We start from the raw sequence: 20,033 nt of genomic DNA on the forward strand, positions 1-20,033 counted from the left end.
TAAATAACAATTGAACTAGCTTTTAAGTAGGATAGAATAATTGGCTTTGCCAGTGCTTGTTTCATGTTGATACAGAGTCAAATAACACTTTGAGTTTGCACACACACTCCAAGGGTTTGGAAAGTGCCAGAAACACGAACCACCTTTGTTGTTTATATTTGTCCCAGCTCTTGCGTAAAGATACCTTTCTTCAGAATATGATTTTAATATTATTTTTATTTTGTAGGCGGTCTTTGCAGATTAATGGGTGCTTATCCTGCGATGGGTCATTATGTGACTTTATTCGCTTCAATTGTTGTATGAAACCCATATACCCTAATCTGTAACATTTAACCATGTTATATAATTATTTAACCTTACACAGTTGTGTGTGTGTAGTTTTTTTTGTTTAATTAAAGCAAGGGATCAGTGGAATACTACCCCAGTTCTGTGGGCCTGAAATCACCACAGACCGATGCATTTTTTTTCTGATGAGGGCTGGTTCGACTGCACACTCGTGGCTCCGAGCAGCTGCCCAAACATAACTACATGCGTGACAATTGACTCATGTGGGCCCTCCAAAGAGCGTCAGCTGCCGGATTATGGGAACAAAAGCCCATTTTTGATGCCGTTGGTTACCTATGAGTGATTAAGCCACCTCTCCAGGTAAACTTGTGGTGGGGTTATCGACCCCTCCCCTGCCAGCCGGCAGGAGCATCTGTTCAGAGTGCCTTCTGTGCCTCGAAGAAAGGAGCGCTTGTTGCCTTCTGCTCTCTGCATGGCTGCCTTTATTCTCTCTCTCACGGAAAGACCTGCTCCTGTTACGCGAGAGAAATGCAGCCCCCGCGCCTCACTCTTCCGGGTTAATTGCAAGGCGACTTGTCCACAGTTGTTCTTGTACTGAAAAACGATTCTGCTTATTGGGCTTATGGTAAAAAGTGGGTCATAATACACTCATTTATTTTCTTGAGCATTTCTAGTGCTTCACTGATGCAGGAGTTGGTAGTGTTTTTCAGATTAGAAATACGTGGAGGATAGAAGTACGTAGAGGGGGCTGAAGTAACAACTCCACTTTGGTGGTGCATGCTTACTAGGCAGAGGATTGCTATTGTTTCTGGAGCAGATGCTCATTTCATTTATTTTTTCTTCGAACTTGAAATACGTCTGCATCACTGAGCCATGCAGTGCTTAATTTGACCCGGTCTTAATTTGACTCGGTGGTTTATGGTGCTGGGGCACCGGCACTTAACACCGGCACTTATGAGAGTTTGTCACCCGGTGGTGCTGTCAGTCGAATTCAGAGATGAGAACAACAGCTGTTTATTAATTCAATACACAATAACATTGACTAATATGTACTGCCCAGGCCATTTTTTTGATAGCTTTGGGGGCCTGGAATTGTCCGACTTTTAAGCTCTGGCGTGGGCAGCGGGTGGTGCAAGCTGCAGTGGCCTGACGAGAGCCCTGTCGCATATAAAAACCTTTTTTTTATTTTCGCTGGTTTGTACAATTCGCTGCACCCCCTTGCCAAGGAGGATCTAGGTTTTACAGCTCGGGTACCACAGGCAGCAGCTTAGGGTGTTGTATGTTCTAATTATGTATGTGTGTGTGTGTGTGTGTGTGTATATGTGTGTATATATATATATATATATATATATATATATATAATGTCCAAGTCCTGTAGCAAACATCCGTATCCCCTCGAAACTCTGAGAAGAAAAGAACAGGTACAGACCACTGGTTGGCTCGTGAAATTACGGTACTGTTTTATTTACACCACAACCTCCTTTACATGACGTGTTTCGACCGGGTCACCCCGGTCTTGATCACAAGATATGTACTGTACAAATGAACAGAGGAGATGTAGTTAGCCCCTTTAAAGCATCTAAACACTAGCATGAGCCAAGGCAATTTATAGGTAAAGTATCCCTGCACCATGGTGCATCTAGCTCCTCTTTTAATCATTAACACTGTATACGTCTACCCCCTTCCCACTGCATGCGCTGGTCATGTGTATCATGGAGGGTCTTGCTCCATTTTTGTCTCCTCTGAAGCTGTGCATCTGTCTATAGTAGAAAGCGTCATGTTGTCTTGAGGACTCAAGAACATAAGATTTTTATTTATTTTTCAGGTCTTCTGTTAGCAAAGACCATTTAAATTTTTTTTTTTAAACTAAACTAAAACGATATAATATTATGCTCGCTTAGGGCAGGCATGCAGCCAGCCACCTTCATCCATTGACCTGTTGTCATCGTTCGCGTTTTTTTTTCTTCACCATACAGCATGGAAAAGTGGGTCAGCCCAGTTCAGATAAGTGGTTAACTTCACCGTGAGTGATGGCATTCTTCTCTTTCACAAGGAGCAGATATACACTCAAAGCAGTTCTCTTCAGTGACCACTACTACTACGAAAATGTTTGACACCCCAAAAATATTTTTGCTTCTTGCCATTTATTTATTTATTGGTGTTGTTTTTGTGGGGTATATTGACATGGGTCTGAAAGCTTCCCCTACATTAACGTTTTACAAAAAGCCAGGACAAAACGCAAGCATTGACCAAGACAAAAGGCTGGCAGCCTGCCCCAGACACTTAGGGCATGTATGTGCGCCATATGCGCACACATGTTCATTTCAGGGGTGCATCAGGGTGTCCTAATGACACCCTTGAAATTATTCTCAATTTGCGATTCTCTAATTGCGAATCGCAAATTGAGAATGACTTCCCATTCAATCCTATGGGCCTCCTGGCCCATAGAAATGAATGAGAAAGTATTCCTTAATTGCTAATCGCAATTATGGAATACTAAAATCACAAAAAATTGCTTTTTTTTTTTCAATTCATACATCCCTTTTTGCCATTCTCAGATTGCGATTCTCAAATAGTGATTTTTTGAGAATCGCTAACAGAGACTTTCATACATATGCCCCTAGGCTTCTTAAAACAGAAGAAAGCGTGACCGAGGCAGGTTTTGAAGCCCTGTTTAAGCGTGAGACCGGTTACTGGTGATGAGTGTGTAACACTAAAGGCAGGGGGGTACTGGAATTGTGTGGCAGGGTTAAGTAAAGTATGCGGCATGAAAACAAAAATTATGCAGCACATTTTGTGATAGTTGTATATCATTATTTTGTCTTAAGTGTGTTGATCTAGTCTGAGCATTAGTTGTGCCTTATCAGTACTAGTAAAACCCAAATACAGCAATTTAGCTACAGAAAGATGAGCAGTTACCTTTGCAAGGCGCCGCTGCTTTTTTTAACTAAATTTTGAACCGTTTAAGCTATAAAAGATTTTGTTAAAATGTGCAGTTTATGTCGCAGATGATGGATTGTGTGGCAAACGTGCAATAATACGAAAATAACCGCGGCCGCACAATCGCATAATTCAGGTATTACTGGCTTGCAGTGTACGTTGGCAATAGTATTTTGGGGAGTGTTTTTACCGTATCTTTTGCGTTGACATAGGGGTATATGAATTTAAAACTGATTTGCTGGTGGTATTTGGTGTAATTTCTATACAAATTGAATGACGGATTGGCAATATCGCTGTAAACCGAAAACGTTTGAGCTCCAAAAATAGGATTGTGGCATGTGCTTTTCTAAAGCTGGTCAGTTATGGTTTTGTTGGTGTCTTCAAATACACACACACACACACACACCCGCAGTGAATGTTGATCACCTTGTCCTGAGGTGGAGCAAGCTAGCACGGCGTCTGGTGCTGTCAGGTACAGAACAAAAGCTCCTTTTAGTCTTTGGGTTTGCTGGAAGAAACCATCCATGTTGTTTTTTTTCCCAGATAAATGTACAGGACGTCAGGTGCGGTTTTATGACCTGGCCGTTTCTTGGAATTTCGGTCTCGTTTGTTGGCTGCGGTGCTAGTCGGCTGACGTCTGCCTTCGGTTTGTTTTTACCCGTTGGCTGATCGCTCACGCGTTAACGACTTTTTTGTCTCCATTCCAATCTTGGTGGTTTTGTTTTTCACGCCTTCCTGCCTTTTTGTTCATGGGACGTATTAAAATGTATTTTTGGTTTTGACTTGTTTCTTTTCTTCATGACCCACTGATTCAAAAGCTGCTGGTGGTGTTTGCTAATTTAGTACACTGATTCGCCAGGCCATACACAAAAGGCTAGAAAGCGTCTCCCTGGAAATATTTCCCCTGGCAGCTACGGTTTAAGGATTCTCTTGCCCGGACAAGTTTTCTGAAAAGCTGCTGGAGCGGGATTGAAAGAATGCATTGGGTGTCCCTGGGCTGGCAACCGCATGGCCCTCCAAAAGAGAAAATGTAAAGTATGGGAGGGACCATGGAAATACAGAAGAGGGTAGTTTGGGGGAAGCTTTCTAGGTTTGTACACTACAAAATGGCAGCCCCGAATGTTGTTAATTTCTTTCAGTTTCGTATGCTGGTAAACAACTCCAGGAGGCCGAGCACGCCCCGTTGAGCACCAGGAAGTGCTTGTGCAATGTGTGCCTCGCAGGCAGAGGTGCGGGGGAGCGATTATTCACCCTCATCTGCCAGCTGAATCAGCAACCTGTTTTTCTTTGTGCTCAAGTGTTCAGACCGGTTTGTTGCTGATGAGACTGATAAACTGCAAACGCGCCCATGATGTACGACAACCATATTAACTTGGCTCTCTCTTGGAAATGGTTTCTTTTGCGCGGGTCTGATCTTTGCTTGTCTTAGTTTTAGAACTATGGCCTTACTAAGGTTTTGGCCCTGCAGCGGAGCCCAGAAAGGTGTGCACACACATACAGATAGGCAGAGGAGGTTGGAAGGGTCTCTTCAGTTAGTTGCTACCCGAAACAGGCCAGAGTTACTGCGGCTAATATTTGGCGGTAAAGCAGCTGTTTTTATCTTTAGTCCGTACAGTTTGGGTTTACCTATTCCTATTGCGACAGGGCCAGTGCTGATTTGCATATGACTAGTCTGTCTAGAGAGGCACAGGGAGTGAAAAAAGATGAGCTGACACGTTGCCCTGTCTGATCGCCAATGACTGGGAATAATTGAGGCATCCTTCCATTGCTTTAGTTTTTGTTGCTTCAGCTTTTCTAAGTTCCCTAACATCTGGGTGAATACCGCCATCTTGTGGCAAATATGTGAACATTTGCTCATATCTAGTGTGGTGTGAGTGCTTCAAAATGAAAGGCTTATGTATTTGTATGTAACAAGGGAGTCTCTTATCGAAAGTAAACCAGTGAAATATGACCGTGGAAGCAATCTCTTTCCATTTGTTTTTCTTGACCTTGTCGAAAGCCCTGTTTTTATTGATGTTTTTATAAGTTTGTGCAGTTAATTTCGCAGTCCTCGGTAATATGAATCTGTTATGAGTTTGGAGTCTCATCTGGAAAGTAAAATGGCCTTGGAAACACAGCGGGTCTCCTGGCAGCAATAGGAACTCGCCTCTTACAAAGGAAAAGATGCAGCATGCTCTGACAGAACATTTCAACCTGTTCTTCTGCCTGTTCAGATCTTCTTCTCAGAAGCTAATGGGTTTTGTGTTTCATCTCTTGCAGGCATATGTTTTTCTTGCACGTCAAAGAGGATCTGCTGGCCGGTAATCCGCAGTGTTCCCCGGAGCAGGCAGTGGAGCTCAGCGCTTTGTTGGCACAGATGGAGTTTGGGGATTACAACCAGAATACTGCCAAGTACTGCTACCCCGAGCTGTGTGGGAAGGAGCTCGGCATCGCCATTTTAAATCGGTAAGAGGCTGGCGGTGGCGCTTGCTGGGCTGAAGGAATTGCTTTGAGTTCATTGCTGGCCCGTGGAATGTGTGGCATGAGACATGGCAGGGCTTTGTGGTTGGGGATAATTGTTATGTTACTGAAGGGCAGAGGGATATGATCTTTCATTGGGACGTTTGTGACCAACCCTACTCTCTGTATGGCCTACTTGACATGCTCCCATTAAAGCCTCAATGCTGTAATTCGACTCAGTGCAAATAATGCAGGTTTATGTATAAGCACCTTCCCTCGTCACTGCTCCATGTGCTTCCAGCACGCATCAAGCCCACTCGGTAACTGTGCACATAACTCAATAGTTGGCTCTCCATGTTTGGGATGCTTCCTTCCGTCCATCTGTGGTTTCTCTTCAGGATAAGTTGACTACTGTGTATCTGATAGGTGACTTCATAGCTAGAGTTACCTTTTAGGTTGATTTTCTTTGCCTTTATTGCATTGAAGTGTTCTACTTTAGTTCCAGAATATGTATACCTTTTTTTTATTTTAATAGCTGCGAAAATGTATTTTAAACTCTGCTGCCCAATTCTTGTAAAAAGTTTGAGAGTAAGATTTTTGTTTTCAGTTATGGAGCCGATTACGAATTATGTGGTGGGATATCTCTGCAGACTTCCGCAGGAAACACTACCCCACACAATTTATTTATTTATTTTTATTTTTATATGCTTCTATAGCGCCTGAATAAATCCCCGAAGGGGTATCTCCGCGCTTTTGCTTGCTAAGGGAGGTCTACATCACACCAGTTCACTTTCTAGGGTACACAAACCATGGGCAGATTAACTAATAGTAAAAAGGTAAGTCTTGAGGGTTTTACGAAAGGATAAGTGGTTAGTGATTGTTTTAAGTTTAGGAGGAAGGGAATTCCAAAGAGCGGGTCCTGTGTGCGCCAGAGCACGGCCTCCCTGACGGGCCTTTTTTATTTTAGGAACCTGTAGTAAGTGAAGACTACTAGATCGTAAGGATCGGGTTGGAACATAGGGTTGGAAAACATTGGTAAGATACTTGGGGCCCTTGCCTAACAGGCATTTATGAATAGTACACAGAATTTTAAACTTCGTGCGTTGTCGCACTGGCAGCCAGTGAAGATTAACTAGTAGAGGACGGGAGGGAGTTCTAGATGGAGCATTAAGTATTAACCTTGCCGCCGTATTTTGGACTACTTGCAGTTTTTTTAATTGGCCTTCATTAGTTGACAGAAGAAGGCCATTGCAGTAGTCCAATCTACTAATCACTAGCGCCTGGACTAGGGTTTTCCTGTGGCTATCCGGTATATAGGGAAACACCCTTTTCAGAAGTCCAATGGCCCCAAAGCATGTGCCAGCAACTTGATTAACATGATGTTTAAAGGTCAAGGCTTGATCGAATAACACCCCTAAGTTTTTGACAGTCTGCTTTGGGACAGGTACTGGTCCTAGTTCTGGGGGCCACCATTCTCCAGACCACAATGTTGTTGCTTCCCCAAACAATAGAACTTCCGTTTTGCCTACGTTGCATTGTAGGCAATTCTCGGCCATCCACTTTGACACAACCTTCATGCCTTCTGCAAAGGATTTTTGCAGAGCAGGTGTGAAAGTCTTGAAGGGGAACAGAAGCTGGGTGTCATCGGCATAGGATATCTGGGTAAACCCAAAGGACCTCACTAAGTCGGCCAGGGGGGCCACATACACATTAAATAATGTGGGGCTAAGACAAGAGCCCTGTGGCACCCCCCTGGTGAGCTCCCTGGAGATGGATTTATGGGAGCCCAGCCTGACTTCTTGGGAGCGGCAGGAAAGGAAACTTTCCACCCACGACAGAGCAACACCTCCCAGCCCTACATCCCTCAGACGGTCGAGAAGCACTTCGTGAGACACCGTATCGAAGGCAGCAGACAAATCCAGCAGCACCAGAATCATAGACCCCCCACTATCCAGTGTCATCCTGATGTTATTGGTCACTGCTAGTAGGGCCGATTCGGTGCTGTGGTTTGGCCTGAACCCAGATTGTGAAGGGTCCAGGCCTTCTGCTGCCTCAAGATGATTCGATAAATGGGTGTTCACGTGCTTCTCTGTCATCTTACCGATGTAGGGTAGGAGGGAGATGGGCCGGAGGTTCGAAAGATCTGTCCAGGGGGAAGCCGCTTTCTTCCTTATAGGGTTTACCACCGCTATCTTCCATTCCCTCGGGACTTGTCCCTTTGCTAATGAGGTGTTCATTACTGACTGAATGGAGGGCCCCAGGATGGAAATCAAAGGGACCACCATTTTGGCAGGAAGGTAGTCATTGGGGGAGCCGGTTTTCATATGGTTAATAAGGAGAGGAAGATCCAAATCACTAATAGAAGGAATAGTAAGAAGTGTCTTTTTAATCTGTGCCTGGGGTATACATGTGGGGGGGGTCTGAGTCACTGTGCTTTGGGAAGCAATAATTTTGTTATAGATCAAATTAATTTTGTCCTCAAAAAACTTGGAGATCTCATCACACAGTGTCTGTGAGGCAACATCAGAGCTCTCACTGGCTACAGGTTTAACGAAACTTTGCAAAATTTTGAATAATTCTCTCGGACAGTTGCCCGCCTCTGCAAGTTGTAAGGACAGATTATTTTTCCTTGCTAGTTTTATGTTTTTGTAGTAATTTGACTGGGCCTCTAAAAACACCTTCTTTTCCTGCTCGTTTTTAGATTTCCTCCATGCTTTTTCTAGCCTCCTGCATCTCTGTTTTTCTTTCCTGAGATCAGGGGTATACCATTTTTCTTGTTTAGTGGGGAGATACTGCTTATAGAGTTTCAACGGGGCAAGGGTGTCAATAGCTATCCGAAGGTTTACCAGGTTTTAAATTGTAGATCAAATGCCACCATGGCAGGTAACCACAATCTGTCCGGAATTTCGAGGTAGAAAAATGTGCTGAACAGCCTGGTAATTCCAGGACCCATGTGTTCCTCATTCAGGCCTCAAAAATGTAATTGCCTAGTACAGGGTGGAAATATGTCATAGTGATTATGGTAATGCCGCATCTGGTATTTCGATGCTCTCTGTACAGGCCAACTCTGACGCAACCCCTCTGTACAGTAAACTGGGATAATAAGTGTTCTTTTCTGCTACAAGGATTGCCTCTTGGCCCTGTGATCCGGAGTCTTACTTTCTGCATGGTTGTCAGCTATCTTGGCAACTGGAGCCCGGATCAGAGTGTTTTTGACATCCCCTCTTAACTAGCAGCTGGTGGCGTAAGTGTTATTCCTGGTTTGAAAGAATGAAATTCACAGTGATCAGGGCCTGGTCAGTTTTTGGAAAACCAGCTGTGTTGTTTAATTCGCTTGTGTCCTGATTCCCACTCGGGGAGGAAACTAGTAGTGCATTTGTGCCGAGTTGGACCTCTCTCACCCCACCTCCCTGCCAGGATGCAGTGTCACCGATGGTGTCTGTGAGAGTGGGCCCACTGAACGTTATCTTCCAGAATTTGCACTTTCACTCACTCTTCTGAGAAATAAAAAATGCCTTCCATAGGTGACCATAGCATTAACGTCCTATAACGCTTTCATGCAGAGGTTCCTTTGCCATGCATGGAGTCCATTTTCCCCGAGGTCACAGCATATCATTTTTCGTGATTTAAAAATCCCCATGGCTGCTATTCACATCACCACAGTCACTGAAATGTCAGCAGAAAGTCAAAAAAACCCTCTTAGAAGAAAGGAGGGTTGGATGGTCATAGTTTCGATTCGAGGCGTATGGAGCGCACAAGAGGACACGTTCTGTGTGGAAAATGTGACCGACTGGGTTGAAGAGCAGGTGGCCAGCAAATCTGTTAGATGCTTCTTGGAGAGCCGTCCAGACAGAAGGGTTAACTTTTGTGTGTGAGAGTTTTTGCCTTTGACAATTTAGTTTTCCTTAAACAAAAAAAAAACAGTTATCATCTTTTGGAAGACTATCTTGACTTGCGTGTGTCCCATTCCCATATTATGTGAAGGTAGTGCCGCCTTGCACCTAGTTTCCTCACTCTTCCTATGCATTACTGAAAAGCAAATGGCTAAAATTTTGAAACTGAGATCGTCCTGCATTTCAATAGAATATTTCTGGCCCATTGGTGGCCTTTTCTGCCTCAAGGCAGTCTTCTGTGTTTCTGCTTCCTTCGCACCAGGCCACTTGTTTACAGCTAGATCTATTCAGATATTTCCAATTCTGAGGGGATGCAGGGTTCTTGCCAAAAGCAAATAGCGTAATTATCTCCCCATCTTTCTCTTCCATTTTCTAACACCCTCAAAATCTCATTTGATCCACTGCCCTCCCAATCCCGTTTCCCCACCAACTGGTAATCTTCTGCATCGTGCTTCCTTGTTTGCTTGTTATTTTTGTATTGTTTTTCTCCTTTGCGATCTTTAAAAATATCAATTTTGACAGATGTCCTACAGTACTGCTTAAGCGGTATGCTTTTAATTTGCCCATAAAAAGCGATATTAGGGGATTTTCATCTCTCCCTGTCTGGCTGGGTGCCATGATGTGACTCGGGCACTGCTAGTCGAATTGCCTCAACACATGGTCTTGTTGAGAAGACTACTCAAATAGAACACTTTTTTATTAAAAAAACCTTTTTTTGCTCTTTAAAAAAGTAACGCTCTTATGTCATGGCGACGCTTTCCTTTAGATCCTTATGTTCAGTTAGGCATTCAATATCGGGCGGCTTCCATCTCTGACAACTGCAATAACCATGGATTATAGTTGAATTTATACAGATCTTCAGTCCAAAGCCACCAAAGCGCATTTGTGGACAGGTGTGCTTGGATGGATGTGTGTTCCTGTGGTTAGTAGTTTAATGTTGAGCTTGAAAAACAGGGTTATGCTCTTACATGACTTTATTCTATCTGCCTTAGTATATAGTGGAGCGAAAGGAAGGCCAACTAGGACACTGGGGTTTGTAAGATGGTAGCATAAGTGCCTATGTGGACAGTCTGGTTGTGCCATGCATAAATGGAGGAGTCTGCTTGTGTTCTGTTGCTCCAGACTTGTAACTGCGCTATTGTGCAATGGAATACTGAGTTGGTGAATTCTAGAGTTAAATACACACGTCTGTCAGTTACACAAGTGTTGCACTGATTTACAGTGTGTATTATTGCATGTGGGCATATTATCTCAATGAGTTGCTGTTTACTTACTTGGCTCTTTCATCTTCCCACAGTATCACTGCAAAACACAAGGCGCTGGAAGGGGTGAGCCAAGCGTCTGCTGAGTACCAGGTCCTTCAGATCGCTTCAACTCTGGAGAACTTTGGGATGGAATGGCATTCTGTGAGGGACAACGAAGGGCAGAAATTGATTATCGGCATCGGACCTGAAGGTGTATCCGTCTGTAAAGAAGACTTTAGCCCTATTAACAGGTACATATTTCCATGTTCATCGTCTTGCAAGAGGATCATCCTTCCATATTGTCGTTTGGGAGTCCTATTTCAAAGTAGTGAAGCTGTACAATTTGACGATATGTATTCTTGAATTGAACTGTCTCTTGCTGGTTATTGAGACCGTTGCAGTTCCTCACTGAGCTATCCAACCCTCTTTGTGAGGACTAAATCTTTCTTGCACATGGTGTACTAGTAACTTGATACCCAAAAGAAATAAGATGCTACTATGGTCTAAGTTGGTATTACTAATTCACCATATATGTCATTGGCAGACTTGATCACACCAAGGTACCACAATCCAAGATGCAGATGATCCCACTTATTTTAGGCTCTTCTTTGATTTTTCCCTTCATCCCTTGCCCCTGGTTCCAGCGATTGATTGTATTCTGGTTTCAGCTAGGCAAATGGTACCCAGTAAATAATATTTGACTCTGAATTTTCTGTCTGTTTGATTTGTGCCCCCGACTTCATCACTCACTCTGGTGCTTCTTGAAATAATTAAGTTGTGATCAAGGAGTTCAGTTTTTATGCTTTTTCATGATCCACCCTCTCGCAGAATATTTATCTGACCGTAAAAATGTATTCAGTGTTGATGTTCCTACATGTTCTGCACCCTTTCTAATTTGGTGGCATAACTAAAGTTAGTTTGTTTTCCTGCTCCAGAATTACGTATCCAGTAATACAGATGGCGACCCAGTCGGGCAAGAACGTCTACCTGACGGTCACGAAGGAGACTGGCACGAGTATTGTGCTCCTCTTCAAGATGATCAGCACGCGGGCCGCGAGTGGACTCTACAGGGCAATAACGGAGACCCATGCCTTCTACAGGTGTGTATTCCAGTCTGTTGGTGGCACATACTATGTTAGTAGCACCTTGTATTGTGTGGTTGTATTGTCCAGTAGTTTTTTCTTTACACCCTTTGTAATGGGATACTCAAAGCAAGAAATACCATAGTTTAAAGCATAGTGTATGGTCCTGCATAGCACAAGTATAGAGTGAAAGTACAGTTCTACTAGGAAGCTGAATCTACTATGCCCTGGTGGCAGATCTATTCGAGTTGTGAAGGAGTTTGTAAAACTTTGAAGACTATGCAATCTGCTATAGCCTGATGCTTCTGTTTCTAAATGTGCAGGACTACTTTTTTTTGGGCCATTCATATTGCAAGTTTTCAGAAATTTAAAATAAACTGTCCCTTTTATTTCTTACCCTGGGTGAGACTAAGCGTTTGCCTGAATTGTGCGATAGGAAAAAAAAGTTGGGGTTTGGTGTGGTTGCCAGCAGGCGCGCTTCCGCATCATTAAATCCCTCTTCACTTTTTGCACCTCTTGTTGGCAGCCTTCGATTGGTTGATTCATCAATGCCACTAGAAACTGAGTCCCTGCGGTCAGTCTGGCCTCTTGACTCCTTTCACAAACAACTCAATTCACATGAAAATACTACCCACCCCTCGCCCCACCAAGGGCTCAAAAACATTTTGAGATGTGCTTTGGATGCAGAAAAGCCGTTCCAAAAAGCCCCAGAATAAGTCTATTGAAAGAAGCAATGGTTGTCGAGTGAGAGCAGCTGGTGGTGGGCAAGAGTGGCGCTTGACTGTAGAGCTGATGAGCGTTGGCTTGAATCGTTAGCGGGCGAACTTCACATGGGTTAGAGTCGGAGTTGATGGTACAGCAACATTCAGCTGATATTCAACTGACGTTTGTGCAAGATCTTTCAATTGGGAAATTGCTTCAAGTTGGTAACTTTCACAATTTGTATCTGTTGATTTTGGGATTTAATTTTCTGCAGTTTTGGATTTGGCATATAATCAATCATGTGCTGCATAATCTGCAGATTGTAACAAAAAATATATTTCGATCTCAGACAAATCAAAAGTTACTTAAAATGTGGCAACATGTGTTCCCGTGAAGTGGAAGGCCTTTGGCAAAAGTTGACTGGGCATCTTTCAGTTGGTTATTGATGTGTTTGGTTGTTAAACTAGTATTAACGAGGTGACATTTTTGCCCAGACAGTTACCAAGTGTAAAAATGAACAAAATGGAATTCTATCCCAAAATGTGCCCCATTGCGCCAAATAACTTCCCTTTTCTTAATGCATAATTTAGTTAACCCTGCAGCATAATTTGGAATTCTCCTGCCACTTAATTCCAGTGGTCCTGGTAAATCTATAAATATGTAATTGCATGTTGTATTTAAATGAGAGGTCTTCCAGCATAAAAAAAAACACCAAACTGTAGAGTACAACTTGTTGCGAATAAGCACCCTTGTTAACACACTCTCCTTTTCATATTAGATGCGACACTGTAACGAATGCCGTCATGATGCAGTACAGCAGAGACCTGAAAGGCCACTTGGCCTCTTTGTTCCTGAACGAAAACGTTAACCTTGGCAAAAAATACGTCTTTGACATTAAGCGGACTTCAAAGGAGGTGTATGACTATGCCCGGAGGGCTCTGTACAATGCTGGCATTGTGGATCTGGCCCCCAGCAGCAACCAGAGTGCCACAAACTCCCCCCTCAAATCTTCAGAGCATGGCCCGGACTGCGACGAGTGCGAGGGTCTCCACTGTCACCAAACCAAGGCCCTGCAGGAGAAGCTGCGTAAGCTGAAGGAGGCCATGCTCTGCATGGTGTGCTGCGAGGAGGAAATCAATTCGGCCTTCTGCCCGTGTGGCCATATGGTGTGCTGCGAGGGGTGTGCTGGCCAGTTACAGGTAACTAGCTTCTTCGTGCAGGCATCCCACGTAATGAGTGCATGCGTTTATTTGATAATGCATTTACTGGAATCTTGTTGTCCTAATGTAATGCCACGGTGTTTTAAAATATTGGATTAGGTATTCTATTCACCACACTGCCTGCAGGGTCTCCATTTAGTTAGCCTGTAGTTGGGAATGGTCTTGATTCTTGATTGTACTTGGCCTTGGGTGTGAAATCTATCCTCTTGAAACTCCATTGTCTACTTAGATCCTCTAAAGAAGTTTTTAAATTGACCAGTTTTGGATGAGTGACCCGTATAATTTAGTGGGTTTGGAACTCCATGTTGGATTTTGAAATACTTGGATTTGTACCTGGCCACACTTATCTGCTTTTGCACCATCATATTAGAGTCCAGAAAGATCCTGAAATTTCAATCTTTGAGGTCTGGGTTTGCATATGATCTCATACAGAAGGTTGTTAAGAATAAGACAAATTTATCACCCAGCACAAGAAATTTGACATTTTCATCTTTTAATGCATGTGGAACCCTCCTCATCTTAAACCTGGGTAAAAATACAGGTGCAGACCTATAACGTACACCTCCTTGGTGGGCGTGTAATGGCTGAACTTGTAGCTTTGTAAGATGCTCCTAGAGAGGGGGAACCTGGTTAATGTTACATCTCGAGAACCCTTTTACATCAGCAGGGTCTTAGCTGTCACTCATAAGTCGTGATTGTAATACACAATGTTTGGAACGGATACCAGGGCTTCACCGTGGGACACTATCTCCGATCTGATGGCACATAGTGGTATACCCTGTTAATAAAAATGTATTAATATTCCATCCTTTACACTTATACGATGTTGCCCTGAACCTTGTTCATTTTGAAGAAGAGTAAGCTCCTTTGTTCTAACCTGTAGAGATGGCAGAGAGAATGTGAATGGGATGTGGTTTTGAACATTTTTGCTGTAGTCCATACGTTGGGACATTATTGGTGCCCCTCTCTTTGTATTTATTTCTTCCATTGTGAATGCTGGGTTGGACTGAGCAGGGTTGTGTGGTTAAGGTTTCATTGAACCTCTTTTAGTAGCGGGTGACTTTTTATCAGTGGGGTTCTAGTTTCTGAAGAGCATGTTGTGGCCTTCATAATGGATTGTGCTAGAATTGCGAGTTGCAGTGTACTTGAATTTTGATATATGCTAGAAATCCTTTGGACAAATTCCTAAAATTTAACCTTGCATATACATTCATGTGTATCTCAAGAAAAAGACTGCAGTTACAAACTTTAACCCCCCCCCGGCTAAAAATGATATACGGAACATAGAGAAATGGTTAAGATGTGAAGTTGGAATTATATCCAGCCTAGAGACAGTGCAAGTATGTGGCAAATTACTCTGCACAATTTATTTTACAAAAAAACCTGATGTACACTTGTATATAACTGCGTACATCATTTGTTGCTGCAGCACTTTTCGCCTTAAGTGGGATGGTTATGCCCAGACGTGGATCACTTGCCCACTTTGCCACTGGATTCAAGCTAGCCTGGCTGATAAAGGGATGCTCTATCCTGAAACTGGTTCCAGAATGCTTGTTTCTGATCCAGGGAAGAAGTGGCTTAGCAGTTCGGGCTGGTCTGTTCCCATAAGGAGCAGCGTCCAGACTGATTTGCATACGGCTGGGTCCAAACTGGGGTGGTATAGTGATCATAAAAACGATGGATTTAACCCAGATCTCTTGACTGAGGGTGAATGTTTGATTTATTCAGCATTCCGTCCAACATTTGTTGCTGCAGCACTTTTATATAACCGCATTAGTTAGTCTTGGTAAGATATAGCCTTTCCACTGCTATTTTCCAGAGACTGTTAGTACTATTTGCTTATATTGTACAAGTCACCATTATTAAGACTAGGAAACGAGTAATCTAAGAGCTTGTGACTCCAGAACAATATCACCTTGCAGAGCCTTGATTCAGGGCCGTGCTGCAGTAAAGAACTTGTACAGACACCAACTGTATCAGGCACGCACTGGTATCACTTCTCTTTTTTCGAAGTGGAAAGTATGCTATGGAGGTACGCACAGGTCCAGTGCATAACACGTTCTGCAGTATCACATGGTGGTGTCACACCCCTGTAGTGAAAATGCTATCATATCGGTGATGTAGCCATAGACCATGAATGCTTATTCTAATTTTGGATTCCTCATCCTTTGGAATGATAAATGTAAGGCCCACACCTCCCCCTGGCACTCCCATCTTGTCACATGACTCTTTTGTGCAAGTTGCCCTTTCCTATTGCCCACATCCGGTTTATTCCTGATGTGCTATGGTGACCCTTCCTTTTTTTCTACTACTGGCAATGAAAATGCAGCACACTTTAGCTACTATGTATGCTTTCACGTTTGTGTGGCATTACTTTCCTGATGTGAACTATGATGTTTCCACATCCGTGTTCAGCAGTGTGTTGGGTGCACTGAGATTCCCACTATACACTACAGAGCACAGAATTTGAAACTGTGCCTTCACACAGGGTTTCTCACACGTCACAAAAAATGCAGATATTTCAGCCATCTGGCACCCCTTATTAGTGATCTGCTAGCAGTCCTCTTGTGACTCTTGGTAAACCAGCCTCTGCAATGCAATAGGTCTCGCATTTACGTGAGTTTGAGCTATTGGCATTGTGTATGACCATGCCAATAGCTTAAAGTCTTGCAAATGGGAAACCTATTGCATTCCCAATGCTTGAAGGCATGGTTGAGTTGCCCCCTTCTGCCTGCCATGGCTCCTGAAGAGCTCCCCGTTTGCTACAAGTTAAATAAATAAACAAGCTGGTGGTCACAACTGTGCACGAAAGAGACTCTCCGGCCCTCCTGCAGTAAGAGAAACTCCTTTAAGAAAACAGTGGTTGCAGACTAAAGAAGACGTACGGTGTAACAGTTAAAGTAAAAGGGCCAGTCCTCATGGGAGGTTACATATGAGACAAGCGGTACAAAGGAGGGACTAACAAGCCTAATAATGAACCAGAAGCCAGCATTTACGAAGGACTGACACAAGCAAATGACTAATATGGGCGAAGAGTGGGCTGGGCTTCAAGTACATACTCAAATACAGTATGGCTCGCAGTGCAGCACATGCGCTGTCCAGGCTCGATGTAAAAAAATAGAAAAAATCGCAACTGTTAGTAGTCATCTTGTGACTCTGGGTTAAAAAAGGAAAAAAGAGAACGTGAGTGATTTAAAAAAAAAAAAAAAAAAAGGAACTTTACCCCACCCCCCACCTGTGTTCTGTAGCGCCTACTTGGAGGTCTGTCAGGTTAAACTGTTGGAAGATATTTATACGGTACATGGAAATGATTGCTCTTGTTACCCGTAGGATAATTCTCATTTAGGCAAAGCACAGCGTAGCTAATGCAAGGCTGAGAAATCTCTTTTCACCTGTTTTTATGACATCTGATGACTATTGAGAGCTTTAAAGTCCATCTAAAAAAGCATCTTCGAGCCCATCCTGTGATTTGTACTGTAATTTTAATCAGCTGATCTTGTATGCCCTCATGTTGGCTCGTAGTAATAGTTTCAGGTTTCGTTTTTTATTAACTATATTCATTTTTTATTTTATTGTTGATAATCTGGTACCTCAAAGCAGGTTGATCTCTGGCTTTAAGTAGCATCAAAACAGTGTGGCTAAATACAATGCTCTGACTGCGTCCTACTCACCAGCTCGTTTTCTTTGTTTTATTAGAGTTGCCCTGTGTGTCGATCTCGTGTGGAGCATGTTCAGCACGTCTACCTGCCGACCCACGCCAGTTTGCTGAACCTTACTTTGATATGAACATTGCAACTGGATACCCTCCGGTTTGAGACCCAAAATACTGTACTTTGTTGAAAGGAACTGCACTGTTGAGCTGCAATAATGGGGACATGGTCACTCCAGCATCAGCCAGAGTCAAGAAGCAGAAATACTTAGCCAGCGGGTGTGTATCTGGCTTCAAATGGAGGTCGAATCTCACCAGCCTTCTTCTTGAGGAATTCATTAGAAGTGTGTTGATGGAGCAGACTGCCTTTCTCTTCCTATAGCCACGCTCCTTCCGCTATAGGCTACGTTGCCAAAGGGACCTCTACGCAGTGTGACTGAGGGGGTGACCACAGATGCTTATACTGAACAATGAAGATTTTTCACCAGCTTTGTAAAGCATTTTATTTGGTTTTATCTGTTAATTCTTTTCGTATTTTTTTGGATCTTTTACTAAATTTGACTCCACTTTTGATTTTTAATTGAGAAAACAAAAATTGTGCTCTTAACGTTATTTCTAGCCCGTTTTAATTGTGTGGCATCCAAGGCTTGTATTTTTTTTTTTGTGCTACAGCTAGCTTTTTTATTATATAAAAAAATAGGCTCAAACAGTATTATTGAAATGTATATCTTGGTTCATAAGAATTCCAGGCGGATCCCTCAAATCCAGTGATTGTTACGAAGGCCCTCCTTGCAAATTGTCTGTAAAACTCCAAAGTATGCAGTAACTTCTGTTAGTGCATATGTTATAAATACAAGTATGGTGATAAAAATCGCCGCCTCAGATAAATGTATTCAGGATAAACCTGCTAATATATATTGGCGATGGGGGGATTCCTGGTAAATACTTTAGAAGTTTATCGCTGGTAATTTGGAATAACAATCTGATTGGGTGGTATTTATCAAACCCAATTAATTTGGAATTGGAGAAGTCTGATTTTAATGAGGTGAAATAAATATCGTACAAAATATCAACCAACTCGTAATGAGGGCCCATATCTGGCATATATTCTAAATACAAGTATGGTGATAAAAATCGCCGCCTCAGATAAATGTATGCAGGATAAACCTGCTAATATTTATTGGCGATGGCGGAATGCCTGGTAAATACTTCAGATTGTTATTCCAAATTATCAGCGATAAACTTCTAATCGAGTGGTATTTATCAAACCCAATTAATTTGGAATTGGAGAAGTCTGATTTTTATGAGGTGAAATAAATATCGTACCAATTATCAACCAAATCGTAATGAGGGCCCATATCTGGCATCCTGGTCCGTTCTTATAACAAAACTGAATGGGCGTTTTCAAAGTAAGTGGTTCTTCGCTCTGGATACTGCCCTGGATTTTCAGATGAACCTTGGTTTAAAAGAAAAAAAACGGTTTTGTGTGAGCAGATATAAAAACGGGTTTTGTATTGCAAGGTTGCTGCATTTTTATTTCTTGCTGATTTCTGTATTTTAGCCTCACTTTCTCAGGAGTTGGTGTTGTGGGACTAATCCAAAGGAATAAACTTTGTAAAGCGCATGGACGATGCAAACTGTTTTGTGTACATGTAGGAGTGTTCACTAATATTTCCTTTGTATGAAAATTACTTTGGGTGGACCACCTTATCTTCCATCCTTCCTTTTTTCCCAATCTCCCACTCTCACTATATTCTCTTCCTTTCTTCATAACTACCAAATCTGGGCATTTTTGGTCTTTGGATAAGCAGGAGTAATGGGGAGACCATTTTGTGTGCAATACCAGCTGTCTGGAAAGCTGGACAAACCGACTACACCGTCACTTTACAGCAAACGTTCCTCTATCTGCTGTTCATATTGCCTTAATGTAGCAGTACGTGTGTTCCTTATGCATTTTGTTTCTTTGCACAGACATTTTGTCAAAAACTATTATTGGAGAAAACTACTTTTTTATGGCACATGCACATAGCCTTGTAATTCCCAAGAAGTATTTATTTTTTCACTTTGTAAATTGAATTTAGTTTCTCAAAAGAGGCGACAAAGAACTCCCATGTTCCGTGTTGTAGACAATTTCTGTCTTGTTTTATATTCTGTTCTGTAAAATAAAGGTCTACATTGGTTTATAATTTATTTTCTGCATCTATTTCTTATAAACATGCCAGGCAAAAAGTGGCAAAAAAGTAACGCTTTAATAAGTAGTCGCGGTTAGTTTTTGACCAGAACCTAGACGCGATCTTTGATTAACCGTGATGGAGTATTGGTCAGATACAAGCAGGTTCGCATTGGTCAAAGATTTGACTTTCCGGCTTAGTTTCTGAAATGCAATTCGAGATCTCCAGCTGGGCAATGTTGCAGGCTCTATCTGCCGAAGTAATCTCAAAGTATTGGAAACAGTCCCACCGAAGACGTTGGCTTTCGCTGGGAAAGCTCGGTGAGAAAATAAAATTTTGTGTTCGGAGGATTTTGAGTCCTCGCTTCAGACAGATACTTTTCCTATTTTCACTGTCAACTTTTCTTCC

General features: G+C 42.6%; 1 protein-coding gene across 1 annotated transcript in view; it reads left to right on the plus strand.

The window, feature by feature from the left end:
• MYLIP (myosin regulatory light chain interacting protein) overlaps window positions 1-19,640 on the plus strand; it is a 42,837-nt gene extending 23,197 nt beyond the window's left edge. The window contains exons 3-7 of the mRNA XM_078687922.1: window positions 5,485-5,670; window positions 10,855-11,052; window positions 11,737-11,901; window positions 13,364-13,784; window positions 17,502-19,640. Coding sequence (XP_078544048.1) covers window positions 5,485-5,670; window positions 10,855-11,052; window positions 11,737-11,901; window positions 13,364-13,784; window positions 17,502-17,591 — 1,060 coding nt within the window. The 3' untranslated portion in view covers window positions 17,592-19,640. The remainder of the gene's footprint in view (window positions 1-5,484; window positions 5,671-10,854; window positions 11,053-11,736; window positions 11,902-13,363; window positions 13,785-17,501) is intronic.
• The last annotated feature ends 393 nt before the right edge of the window (window positions 19,641-20,033 follow it).

The sequence above is a fragment of the Lissotriton helveticus genome, chromosome 4_1 (assembly GCF_964261635.1).
Source record: "Lissotriton helveticus chromosome 4_1, aLisHel1.1, whole genome shotgun sequence".
In the NCBI taxonomy this organism is placed as follows: Eukaryota; Metazoa; Chordata; class Amphibia; order Caudata; family Salamandridae; genus Lissotriton; species Lissotriton helveticus.